Source organism: Saccostrea echinata, unplaced genomic scaffold (genome assembly GCF_033153115.1).
Source record: "Saccostrea echinata isolate AGI-Se365-2 ecotype Australia unplaced genomic scaffold, CSIRO_AGI_Sech_v1 ptg000011l, whole genome shotgun sequence".
In the NCBI taxonomy this organism is placed as follows: Eukaryota; Metazoa; Mollusca; class Bivalvia; order Ostreida; family Ostreidae; genus Saccostrea; species Saccostrea echinata.
In genome coordinates, this window is record NW_026889760.1 from 454,204 (window position 1) to 468,842 (window position 14,639).

The window sequence follows — 14,639 nt, forward strand, 5'->3', positions numbered from 1 at the left end:
TACCAGCCGTAGAACTTCGCTGAACTACCTAGATATGACGTCATAATGGCATATGACGTCAAGTCACTGCATACTTGACCTGGCATGACGGGGAAAGTGTCATAACATTTACATTCCTTTCACATCACATGTAGAATTGTTTTACGTTGATGTTTAATTCATATATCTGGATTGTTGTTTTAAGGCTGTAATGATGGTGAATACTTGCAGTTTAATATCGTTATTACTTTTTCTTTTCTAATATGTACGTATTCAAACAATTGAAAAAAAGAATGTGAAATACCCCCCTTACGTGTCTATAGACAGAGTTAGAATCTATAAATCATATATACATTAGACTGGCACAAGTGAATAATAAGGATTAATTGAAGATATTCTGTGTGAATCTACCAGAGAAATAAGTCCTCTAACTGAATTTTGCTGAGGGATTGTATGTAATTTATCCTATTTTGTATTAATTGCGATGAAGAGTGGAAAATGACCCTTTGTATGTGGGTAAGTTGAATTTCTCGTGAAAAATTTTCTTATGAAATAAAATTCAGACTTGCCCCAAGCATTTTATATATACCCAAGAATACGTTTAATTGATTTATGTAACAAGCCGTTCACAATAATTTTGTTTTTCACTTGTGCCGATGCGATTTTTCTGCAACATTTAAGAAAATTTATAAGTGTCCGTCACGTGATCAACACATCATGTGACATCACAAAAATGCTTTTTGTAATACCTTATTCAACATTCTTTACAACTTAACTGTGTATGTATACATAAATTACAAATTGAAATCAAACATTGCTCAATATAAAATAGTATATATTTAATGCATATTAAGCCTTCGGACAGCCTTAACCTAGCTGTGTACATTTTCCTCCCTGCATACATAATTTTTTAACACCATGGATCTCCAAGGCATTCAATTACCTTGCTATTCTTGACTTTATTTGTACGCGTTGACCATGTATAATTAGCGATAAAACAGTCACAATTTCTCCAATTTAACTTAAAATTTTACCAAAATACGTTTGATAAATACACGTATTTAGCGACAGTTGTAATATCGTAAACCTGCCCTGCATAAAATGCCCATGCAATGAAAACGGGCAAAAATATGACATTTCTTGGGAAATGTTTGATCAAAATGATAATCATTTTTCATTGACCATCGTTTCTTTAAATGTAGTAAGCTTGATGCACGGGATTACTGCACTCCAAACAGACCTCCTAATACTTTGCATGGACCGCTGATTTACTCTCATCAAACGGTAGGAACAACGATGACGTTTACTCGCGTTTTCGTTAGGCAGCAGACAATGAAAATCTAAACTGGTTAGCTACCTCTGATGTTTTTTTTAGAAGTGTGCTCTGCTCCCAATTTCATTGGACTTTTGAGTATGATTACTGTCCGTTATCTTCATATTTCATAGATGAACAGGAATTTTGCTTCAATGACACAAAATGGATGACTATGGTTTGACTTCGTGATGGTCAATCCATGAAGTCTTAATCCATGAAGTCTTGGGTTGATGCGTTACCTTTGAACTGTATCTTCAAACTTAAATGTTCAAGTGTCCGATCTCAAAAAAAAAAAAAAAAAAAAAAAAAAAAAAGAAAAAAAAGATCGCCAAGCGTTTTGGCATATTTCAGCATGTTGAAAATTGTAACGGTATCTTTGACGTTCACAATTTCCCTTCTGTTCCGACAGATTCGTCCGTTAGAATCAACTGATCTTCCAGTTTATGTCCCTATCACTTTTAGTAAAGGTGTGTTTCCTTAAAAGAACCTGTTATGCATGTTATGCAGAAAATATTTACAAAACAGTTTCTACTGCCGCCACTTTTACCTTCAAATATACCATCTCTTGATCCACCTGATCTTTCTCACTTGGTCGTCATAAGACGAATAGTAGTCAAACAATAACTCACTCTATGTCTTTGGTTCTCAACATCTACTTTTCCAACATCAAAATCTTCTTCACTGCTTAGGTCGCCATCAGTCAGGCATGTTGGTTGAGGATTTGAGATTGTGGAATATTCACTATTAAAATCATTTGCTTTTTTGTCACAGTTATCCAGTATCGATAGTGTAGACAAAAAAATAAATCAAATACCTCTGAAAATAGTATAGAGATAAACAAAAATTGAGGGATTACAATGTAATTTAATTCAAAATAATGATATTTTTTTTGATTTACTGAACAAGTTATTGAGAAAAAAAAGATATGCCGAAAAGGTTTCACTAAGTTGAATTGTGATATACATGTGCAACGCATTTTCTATCTTTTACAAATTAATTGATTGAAATCGAACTGAATGTTTATAAAAGTGCTTATTACGTACAGCGAATTAAAAATATTTTAATAATTTAAACAGGATTAATATGCTACAGTTTAACTTCGATATTTTGAGCACCGATATCTCGAATACGATGGATGTGTCAAAGATTTGAAAGTCCCACACACTTATTCTCTTAGTATTTAAACCTCGATATCTTGAATCATCGGATACTCGAATTTATTTTTGGTCCATTCGAACTCGAGATAAAGAGGTTTAACAGTATATATTCCTAAGGCGATCCTTCTTAAAACTAGTTAATAAGGAAAGCCTTATATTAACTGTAGACCCCCCAAATGAAACCCGAATCCTTCCTAAGTGAAAATGCTTTGCTTCTTTGTTTGTTAAACGTCCCTTGGATAATTTTCCACTAATATTGAGAGGTCACCACTTGCCGATTGAGGTCTGCAAAATTAGACCTGATGTAGGCTTCAAGTCCATACTCAGCGACTCTAGAGCAAAAGCTCTAACCGCTGCACCACGCGGGCGACCTAAATTAAAATGAAGAGTCATGTTATGAAGAAAAGAGTTATGTCTGTTGACAACACTCTCTCCCTCCCCCCACAATCCCAACATACCTATGTGAAAAAGGCCGTGCTAATTTTATTTTTTAGGAACTTGTTTCTGCTTATCAAAAAAGTTTTGCTTTACAAAAAAGAAAATTGAATTAGAAATTAATCTAAAGTAGGCATAATCCCCTCCCCCTCCTTCTTAGAAAAAATTCCTGGATCCCCTTTGTATGTATAGAGAAATACAAAAATTATATACTTGTTTATATGTTGTTTTATGAAAATTAATTATCGCTAAACAACATATAACAGTTGTTTAATTTTCCAAATTATTCCATCTTGTAGAATTTCTTAGAATTAATATTGTTAATTCTTCATGGTGTGCATGCAATATTTAAAATAAAATTTTGTCAGTCAGTTTGTTGTATGAATGAAAATTTCCATTCTATTTATTTTTGAAACAGGAAATTAGTAGACAGCAAAGACATTAAGCCTATCAAAGGCCAGCTAACAGAATTCCTTCTAGTTTTTATGTTGTTTAATGTCCCTTTCGAGAATTTTCACGGCATATAAAGATTTCACCGATGAAGGGCTTCAAATTTAGACCTATTCTCGCCACTCAGGGCCATTATAAGCAGTAAGGGTTATTATCGTGCCAACGCCTACCATGACAAAGGACCTCGGTTTTGAAGGTCTCATCCGAAAAACACGTGACTTTCATTTCTAATGCAAGGGGCTTGGCGTAGGAACAGTCACTACCTATGTTACGTCTTAGGTTTGACGCAGCGCGGCGAATGAGAATCGAACCCGGGCCTTCCGATCACGGCTTTGACACGATAACGAGATATCACTGGGCTTCTGTGAGCGGTTTTTAGTTAAATATTTGCATGTATGATTGGTGTATGCAACACAGACAACAGTCTTCCTTCCTTTGATTTTGCAAAATAGAAAATGAAGATGATGTGAATGAAATCAGTCATTTATTGCATCCATTAAATAACAATTATAATTATATAAATTCCCTGCATAAATCATTCAAAATAGTAATTATACAAAATAAAAAGATTGGATAGTCATAAAAACATAATTATATATAACAGAAACTTACAAATTTACTAAGCAAATTAAATCAGGTTAAGCATTAAAGAAATCACAGTTCAATGAAACACCATTAATTCAGTACCAACCATACCCAACCTGACATCCAAGCAGTACCAGAAAGCAGTCCCAGGAACTGCTGTGAGACCGCTTTGAGACTGCTGTGGGGCTGTGCCCTAGAAAGGAAACCTAGCAGTCCCATCAGTCCCCGTGACTGCTCTCTGGGACTGCTTTGTTCACTCATGCGTGAAAAGGTTCTGAGTGACATGATAGCTCCTCCCCTTGTGTATTCCAAATTTACAAGTTCCCTGTGGTAGTTTTGTTTTCATTCAGCAGTGAGATTGTCAAAATGTAAAAAAAAAAAAAAATGAAAAAGAGAAATTTCTTTTAAAATTTTAATTAGTTGGGAAAGTTTCTAAAGAAATTAAATTTGTTTCGGCAGTTTAAAAAAACTAAAAGTTTGTATTCTAAAAAACATGAACTTTTCATCACAGTTAGATATTTAGAACGACGTACTGAACTACAAATGCAGATTTTTTTAAATTGAAAAAGATAATACCAAGCTAAACAAGATGTGTTTGTGAAACACTGTTGCCCGCGTTTCAGCTTGTGGCGAAGGTTAAAGTTTCTCAAATGCAAGTCAAACTCCATCTTGTCACAAGTGATGCACATGATCCTGTGAAAGCCCTAGAACCAAACGTTCAAATGTTATGGGCAAGGTAAAAGTTTTTCAAAAGTAGGTCAAACTCCAAGGTCAAGGTCAAAGGGACAAAGTTGTTGGTATCTAAAGTAAGATCTTGTCACAAGGAATGCATATGTGAAGTATGAAAGCCCTAACACCAACTGCTCAAAAATTATGGCCAAGGTTTAAGTTTTTCAAAAGTAGGTCAAACTCCAATACCAAGGTCAAAGGGTCATCTAAAGGAAGCTCCTGTCACAAGAAATGCATATGTGACATATGAAAGCCCTAGCTCCAGCTATTTAAAAGTTATGGCCAAGGTTTAAGTTTTTTCAGTAGTAGGTCAAACTCCAAGTTCAAGGTCAAAGGGTCAAAGTTGTTGGTATCCAAAGAAAGGTCTTGTCACAAGGAATACACATGTGAAGTATGAAAATCCTAGCACTAACTGTTCAAAAGTAATGACCAAGGTTTTTTTTTCAAAATTTAAGTAGGTCAAACTCCAAGGTCAAGGTCAAATGGTCAAAGATGTTGTTATCGAAAGAAAGGACTTGTCAAAAGAAATACACATGTGAAATATAAACGCCCTAGCACAAACTGTTCAAAAGTTATGGCCAAGGTTAAATTTTTTTCAGCAGAAGGTCAAATTCCAAGGTCAAGGTCAAAGTTGTTGGTGTCCAAAGAAAGGTTTTGTCACAAGAAATACACATGTGAAGTTTGAAAGCCCATGCCAAGTATCAATTGTTCAAAAGTTATGGGCAAGGTGAAAGTCAAAAGGACAAATATGATGGTACCCAAAATAATGTCTTTTCACAAGGAATACACATGTGAAATATGAAAGCCATAGCTTCAACCAATCAAAAGTTATGGACAAGGTTAAAGTTTTTGAGGACAAACAGACAGACAGACAGACAGATAGACAGACAGACAGACAGATGGACGGACAGGGCAAAAACTATATGCCCCCGAATTTCGATTACGGGGGCATAAAAAACATTCAATGCTTTATATTAGTATGCTACTAGTATTTATTTTACCGCTTTCAAAACAAAAATAAATAATTAATTAAATGTCCATGAAATAAAATTATTCTACCAGTCTTTCATCACATAACGAATGTGAACAATTTCATGGATCTACTTTTGATTGATTTTTAATTTATGAAAATATTATTTAAAAATTATTTATTTAAACTTCTGAATATATCGGGAATTGTCTTATTTATTATTCGCTTAGTGTATGTTTGAGAAAAAGAATGGTATTGCCTTACTGATTAATTAAAAACCATAAATGTTTCATAAAAAATGGTGTCAGTACATGCGGTTTTGATCGCCTCTGGGCATAATTAGCAGAAAGTCCACGCATGTTAGCTGGGTATCATTGTTGCACATCACTGACCATGCTGGTCAACAATGCCACTAATTTCTATCTTCCTACTGCCATCCTTGATTCTATAAATGATAAAAAAAAATTCTGGATAATTTAATTTTGGAAAGTCAGTGAAAATAATCATGAACATTAGATATTAGTCGACAAAATTGATAAAGGATTTTCAAAATCTCCAACACCAATGAATAATGCATTCAGAGTAATATGGAAATCGGCCTTGTTCCGTAATTGTAAGATCTATACATTTTTGGCCAATTCTGGCAGAAAAATAGGCCATTCAATTTTTTTCCGTAAAAAAAATATACCGCAACTTATATCAATTACATAAAATAAAAAATCGATTTAATTCTTTGTAAAATTAATATAAAAAATGACTGTGATAAATTATTCATGTAATTAGGCGAAAACGTTTTATCCTTAATAAATACCCGTAGACTGATTTTGTAAACGATTCATGATTAACTGTCCACTCAGAAAAGAAGTGTATGATTAATTTGAACAGCCTTTATAATAGTGACATTATTTAATGATAATCTCAGTTCTGAGTGAGCTCAGCTCATTAAATTCAAACCCCGCCCACTGGGATTGCTTTCTGGGACCGCTGGAATTGCTAGGACCGCTGTGGGACTGCTCTGGGACCGGTGTGGGACTGCTAGAACAGTGCCAGAAAGGAGTCTCTGGGATTGCTTTGGAATTGCTTTCTGTCAGGCTGGGTCTGGTTTGTTCTGTAGTGTTACACTTAATTATATTTTTCACTGTCAAAGCTCCCAGATTTCTACGGGCAATTGAATTGGTTCTGAATCTGGATGAGGATCCAAAGCACTGGCAACGAAAAATAGAATCTACAATTGCATATGAATTGGTAAAGATGTAATCTGCCTTAAATTTTGAAATGAAAAGTATTAAGCACCATTCTTCTAAAAAGCGTCATAACCTCAGCTGATTTGAAGTTTGTTTATCAACTGCATATATGCGTAGAACTGCTGATTGTCAATGTGAGTTTATATCCTTTTGTTAGTAACTGGGATCCCACACTAATATGACGGATCCTACAGGAAGCAACTCGAAAAAATGTCCGGTCAGCCTACATACCCGATTCTATCAATGTTGAAGCCATATATCAAAAGTCCACGTATTGTGAAAAATATTACAAATCCCTCCTCCAACCCTCAACCCCAGACATAACCCCTGCACTATCTGTAAATATTTAGAGAGCATCATTGGAGATCCAAAGTCTGTCAAGAAAGAGGGTCACACTATTATAATGAATAAGAAAATTCAGCCACATCGCTAAGTTAAATATCATAGTAGATGTTACTCATATTTTATATTTAGCCTCCATAATATATATCGTGGCATAATGAATCTCCTGATGAAAGCTCCACTGGCTGCAACAACCTGACAGGCAAATTAATTGGTCGTATTATGGTTTACACGTCACCTAAAGTAATATTTTTAGAATGAAATCTGTCCTAAAAATTCATTGCAAAATGTCAAAGACCTTTTAGCATATAGTTTACGAAGAAAGTGTTACACAGACACAATGTACGGATTTGTGACTTTGACCTCTGACCTTTTTAACTCAAAATCGAGTTAGAGGGAGTTGTTATAACAAATTTTATTGAAGGAAGCTTAATGAAAACTTAAGTTATCGTCTGGAAAATGTTATTTGTAATATCTGGTTTTGACCTTGACTTCTGACCTTTTGACTTCAAGGTAAAAGAGATCTTTTTAGGCGATAAAAAGTTGTGATATAAAATTCCATTACAATAGCTCAAATAATTTAAAGGATATTGACCGGAAAGGAAAGTATTACACACAAACAGAATGAATGAATTTATGATCTTGTGGAATTGTGGTATATATCGTTACACTGCAATAGCTTAAAGGTTTCTTTAGATATAATCTGGAAACTGAAGTGTTACACACAAAGATAATTTATGAATTAATGACCTTGACCTTTGACCTAAAACATAGGGATCTTCTTCAGGCCATAGCGAGTTGTGGTATAAAATGTCATTGCAAAAGCTCAAAGGCTTCTTGAGATGCATGTCCGGAAACGAATGTGTTACACACAGAAGACTGTATGAATTCATGACCTTTACTTTTGACGTTTTGACCTCAAAATAATGTGTATAGGTTTTGTGTAGGTCAATGGGAATTGTAATGTAAAAATTCATTGCAAAAGCTCAAGGGCTTCTCGAGAACGCGAACGAGTTACACACAGTCAGATATTGTATGAATTTATTATCTTGACCTTTGATCTTTTGATTTCAAATTCAGAGGGTCTTCTTTAGGCCATAGAAAGTTTTGATATAAAATCTCATTGCAAAAACTCAAAGTCTTCTTGAGATATCGAGAAAAAAGTGTTACACACGGACATAAATACAGACATATAGACCAAGACCAAGAAATACAGACCAATACAATACAGAGCACGGACCTAAAGAAAGATATCTAGTGTTTCTTTAAATAAAGTCATCTGCTTTTTGAGGAAATAAATAATCATCCAGGTAATGTTTGTTTTGTAAAGCCGTTACATAATCATATGACTTAAATATCAATTGAAATAACAAACTATACCCCCCACTCTGTATTGAATTTAGTTTGGTCAGCTAATTTGACATGGAGTCATAATCAAATAATATCGCAAGGGCATGCTGCTGCTCTATATAGAATCATTTTATTAGTAGTCAACAGTCTCGTTTAAAGTCATCATTTCGAAAGTTCTATGGTCGATACAATGACCTTGTCAGCAAATACAATTTATCATTGAGTCAAATGCTGACTGACGTTTTTCATACTAATTGTTAGGCCATTATGTACACACTGAATTGTCGACGGATTTTTCCGTTATTTCCCGATCATGACAAGGAGCACACGACGGGTGTGACAGGTCGGCAGGGAATGCTCACTCCTCCATGGCACCTGATCCCGCCTCTGATGTTTTGGAGGTCCGTGTTTGCTCTGCACCTATTTTGTAATGTTTAATGGACTTTTGAGCATGAATACTGTTCGTCATCTCCATATATTTCATATATTAGCCTAAATTTCAAGTAACGTGGCTTAAGATGAAATGCTTGTGATCTTTACCAAGTAGTTTATGTAATTATTAAGTATCTATTTTAATTTCACAAGAGCAGCAGACCTTTATGTATTTGAAAAATTTGTCCATATCTATTATTTGTTTGTTTGATTGTTGTTTAACATTCCTCTCGAGGATTTTTCACTCATATGGAGGCGCCACCACTTGCCGGTGGAGGACAGCAAATTTAGACCTATACTTGGCACTTAAGGCAATTGAGCAGTAAGAGATATTTTTCGTGCAAGCACCTATTGCGACACTGTCTAATCTGAAGGACCTGTCTCCTCGTCCCGCAGCGGGATTCGAACCCGCGACATAAGGATGAACTCCTTACACCGCGACTCTAGAGCAAACGCTCTAACCACTGCGCCAAGCGGACGACACCATATCTATTAAATGAATGCATTTGCGAAAAGGCAATTTAATGAGGAACCTCGATGTTGAACATGAACTCTGTACACAAAAACACGGTAAAATTATTTCAGTCATTCTCTCGATTATAATTTAATAATGACACTAAATCTAGATTTTTTAATGGTCTGTCTAACGTCCGTAAATGATATTCCGTTTGATAATAAAATCATTTACTCTGAAAAAGTACATGATCTGCCTCTCACTACAATTAAAATGACTAAAATTTTACCATGATTACGCCATGTTAACTGCATTGTGATCAGTTACTTGTTTTTACCATGCTGTGTGGGATTTAACTAACAACAAAAATAAATTCAGTAATAAGTTTTGATGTAGTTTAATACGCTTGTACAGTAAAAAAAAATTCTGATATTATAAGGAATTGCTCTTTTTAATTATGTGATGTGATGGAGCTGCAGTCACATAAAGAATTAAAAAAACTCAGATTTGTTGCAGACTTTTATATATGCCTGAATTTTGGATTTTTAGTCCACTTGATCAAGGGGCATAAAATTCATACAAAATAAAGCAGTGTAAGCATATTTAAATCTTACTTTCAAGTTCCATATACGTCTAATGACATTCCCTTTAACCAAACGTGTGCATGTTTTGTTTATGAATAACACACGTCTATTAGATCAATTTTTTAAATAAAGAATAAGGAAGTGTAAATGTTATGTGAAATGCTTTTTTCAGAAAAAGAATAACCCTTCTAGACCTCGCCCACTTTCTCAACCAATCAGCAACTGATGAATCGTCTATCAAATGGCTCTCTCGATTGTTTAGATTTTCTTTCTAACTGAAGCTCATCAATTTATTTTAATGGCTATATGAAAGTGTCTATGTAACAGGAAGCAGACGGAGAAACAAATTACTTGATTGATTGTTTTTAAAAGTTTGCTTTGGTAAGTTTTCATTAAAGTCTAAAATTGCATTGTTTAAATTTTACATTCAAATTTGTTTTCCTATACATAAACATATTTTCCTTTGCATGAATACTTACTTGTTGCTTATTTTTCTGCTAGCTCATTGTGTGTTAGTCACGCTGTCATGCTGTCTATCCGTCTAAACGTCCGTATGTCACAAAATTTTTTCAACTATAACTCTTAGACCTTATATAAAATGCATTTCTAACTGAAATATGTGTAATTCACTATAAAAAAATATTTAGTGGTTTTAACTCATTGTATTATTTCAAAGGAATAAAATCAGTGACGGATGGGATATCATAACGATTATCAGGCTATAACTGATTATTTCAAAATTTATTACATTGTGACAATATGAAATACTGATTTTAGCTGAATATCATACAGTGTATTATAATCATTAGATTCACTGAACGATGAATTGATGAAATTGCATGTCGATCACTTTGAAGTTCTTGAAGTTTAAAATTTCAACTTAAATCTATTTTCTTAAAAGTGTGTTATGCCCTTGAGTTAATGTTAAAATTTGGCTCCAACTATTTGCAAAAGAGTAGAGGATGATGAAGTGGTGGTTCAGTACTGTAATGCTTTATGTAATCATACAATTGCTTCAATATTTAGGACACACACACAGAAGTGTTGCATAACCCTGTTATTTTATGTGTAGGAAAAATAATTTTTATTACATTTTCAACATTTAAATACTGTTATTTATACTTAAAAATATCAAAAGTTATATCAAAGGTGCAGCAAAACTTTCAACTCCCATCCTCTTTACGAGGATGTTATAAAGTAAATGCTCCATGTTATCAAATAGCACGAGTAAGAAAACAAATTTACAGCTGCATGTCTCACAATGGCTTAACTTCATCATTTCATTACACTTTATCTATGTCTACCCAGCTACGACACTGCGTTATGAAAGGAGGGTAAGAAAAAAAAAATAATGAGCAGAAAATTTAACATTTTCTAATTGGATAGAAGATTTTTTCAGTCGTGAAACAGTTTTCTTTTCATTTTCATTTGTGCTGCAAGGTTGTGAAAAAGTAAAAAAAAAAAAAAAAATCCTGCTGCATTCCTAAAAATTTCCATATCAAACTAAAAGTACTGAATTTGTTCTATTTGCATTATAAGTACCAATCAGTTAATAATTAATATGCATTTTAAAATGCAACAAGATTGCACACTTCCATAGAAATTAAGTTCTGATTTACGTTTACAAAAAAAAAAAAAAAAAAAAAAAAAAAAAAAAAAAAAAAAAATTCCGTACCTTTGTCATGGCATTTTTTTTACCAATAAAACAAAAGTATGTTGAAAATTCGAAAGTTATAGTATCAATATTTGCTTTTAAAAATTTTATTTCAGTTTGATGGAAATGGCTGTGAGATGTCGCGCACTATCACTTTTAAGTATGCTGATGCTGTCCGGGGGAAATATGGATAACTGTCCATTTGAACAAAGGTGTAGGTGTTCCTATTCTTTGAATAATATTCACGCAGACTGTTCGAATCTGGGCCTGGAAAGGTCGCCCTATTTCTGGTTAAATGTAACAAAAATTAATCTCAGCCAAAACCGATTGACACAATTCCCAGATAGAACAACGCTTCCAGACAACGTTACGGATTTGGATCTTTCCCACAATTCTATCATTGCATTTAAAAACGACTCATTCAAGGGATTGCGAAAACTTACAGTTTTGAAACTGAATTCTAACAAGTTTCGGAGAGCTGAAAACTTAAGTTTGAATCTTTTTTCAGATTTAATCAACATTAAAAACATAGATTTATCGGAAAATCGTGAACTTACTTTTCGAATCATGCCTATTTTGACATACGGTCTTCAAAATTCCACTATTATGTCCATTTGCTTGGATAAAATCCACAGCACATTTGGATTAAGTACAGAAGTTAAAAAAGACGATGTTAGATATCTAAAATATACCAACCTTACAGAAATACATGTCTCAAGCAACAGAATGGAATCAATAGAAAATGGAACTTTGGAATTTCTTCCAAAAACACTAAAGAAAATTTCAATAGCTGACAATAGGATGACATTTGGTCCGTATGTCTTAGACCTTACAGCATTGAAAGGTTTGGAATGGATTAACGCAAGTCTACAATATTTCTCCCATATGCCCAATAAAATGATCGGCAGCATGATATGTAGGTGTAAAAATAAAAATAAACATTTATCAAACACGCTTAGTTACTCTCATGATTGCATACAAAAAACAGGTAAAATGGCAAGATTCTTTAAGGTATATAAAAAAAGAATCAGGGAAATTTTTACAAAATCTCATTTACAGAAATGTTTACCAAACAGTGTTAATAAAGAATTTCAAATTTCAGTACCACCAAATATAAAAAAGATTTTTTACAACGAAAGTAGAGCACGGTATCAAATACCAGCCATACAGTTTTCCAAAAACAGTGTCGAGGAGTTATATTTGCAGGGCAATATCTTTTATTCATGGATAGGTCCTATAAGAGGAGTAGATAAACTTCGAATACTGAACTTATCAAACAATTTTTGCTCTACAGTCTCCAAAACATTTTTTAAATTCTTTTATAATCTCTCAGAATTGTACTTGAGCGATAACTTATTGGGATTTAGTTTGTTAGCGGACACAAATGGTAAAATATTTGCAAATCTTACAAACTTGATTCGCTTAGACCTTAGAACAAACAGAATTTCAAATCTACCAAGACAAGTTTTTAAAGAACTTCGAAACCTAAAGGATTTGGATCTGGCTGACAATGCTCTTAGTGCAGTGGGCTTTAATCTTGCTAACTTAAGAAAATTACAGTTTCTTGATTTATCTGGAAATCAAATCCAGTTTCTTTCTGACCCAAATATGAAAGACATTGACCAACAAGCAGATAAAGTCTGTTTAACTTTAAATCTTTTAAGAAACCCGCTTTTATGTAATTGTAAAGCATTGTCATTTTTGAAATGGATGTTCAACAACCACAGAACTGGGAGGATTAATTTTAAGTCATTTGTGAATTATTCCTGTGCGGTATCTTCCCAGAGCAGCCCATTAATGTTTTCAAAAATTAAAGAACATATTAAGAAACTTGAAAAAGAATGCAAGTCCTATACTTACTTGATTATCATCGTGACAATTACCCTTATTCTTTTCTTGTGTATTCTCCTGGGTGGGTTGTTGTATAGATATAGATGGAAACTTCGTTATTTCTACTATATGACCAAAAGCCGATATCATGGGTATAAATCTGTGAGAGGTGATAGTCAATCAGATTTCAAATATGACGTGTTTGTTTCCTATGCAGATGAAGATTTGCCATTTGTTCAGAAAATGATTATGGAATTAGAAAAAAATAATGGGATACGTTTATGTATTCACCATCGAGATTTTGTTCCAGGATATGATATTTCCAAAAATATTATTACTGCCGTTAACAAAAGTAGAAAAACAGTCGTTATTTTGTCTCCAAACTTCATCAAATCCAGTTGGTGTATGTATGAGCTACATATCGCAAAGATGGAAGAAATATATTCTCGAGAAAATGAAAGCATTATCTTTTTGATATTTTATGAAGAAGTTCCCGTGGATAAAATACCTCTAAGTGTCATGGATCTTATCAATCAAAGGTCGTATATTGAATTTCCAAATGATGAATATGGGGATCAGGTGTTCTGGAGGAGAGTTTGTAAAACTCTTAATGACGAAGTTTTATACTAAGTATCAACATGATGTTTTTTCATCTCCAAGTTGAACAGATGTTAATTGTTATATCAAACAGATTTGACATAACTGGTTTTGAAGAATTATAATGAACTTGATTTTGATTTTCTGATTTTCTGTGCATCGTCTATTTTCTTTTGGTAGTGTATATGCCATGTGAAATTTTACTTATGGAATTTCATGTCGTTATAATGACCTTGTGTGTAAGGACAACCTATTGTTGGGTCGTATTTTGTCTGAAATGTTTGGGTACATTTGCTAGGTCATTGATTTTATACTAAGTTGGAGTACTTCGTATACCTGATCAATACATAGGGCTCACGTCGGGTGCGACCTCTAACCAGAGGATCCTTACTCCTCCTAGGCACCTGATCCCACCTCTGATGTTTCCAGGGGTCGGTGTTTAGCACTGTTCACGATTCGTTTTATTTACAGGATTTATAAGATTAATCGCTGTTTGTCATCTTCATATTTGTAATGAATCAGAGCCATTTTC

General features: G+C 33.7%; 1 protein-coding gene across 1 annotated transcript; it reads left to right on the forward strand.

Moving 5' to 3' along the window:
- The first annotated feature begins 13,381 nt into the window (after positions 1–13,381).
- LOC133184842 (toll-like receptor 4) lies at positions 13,382–14,140 on the forward strand. Its single transcript, XM_061319921.1, has one exon. It carries the CDS (start codon positions 13,391–13,393, stop codon positions 14,138–14,140), a length of 750 nt encoding a protein of 249 aa, XP_061175905.1. The 5' UTR covers positions 13,382–13,390.
- The last annotated feature ends 499 nt before the right edge of the window (positions 14,141–14,639 follow it).

Bases quoted from the DNA above. Each gene is read 5' to 3' on its own strand.
- LOC133184842 (XM_061319921.1), top strand. From the start codon at position 13,391: ATGTTCAACAACCACAGAACTGGGAGGATTAATTTTAAGTCATTTGTG.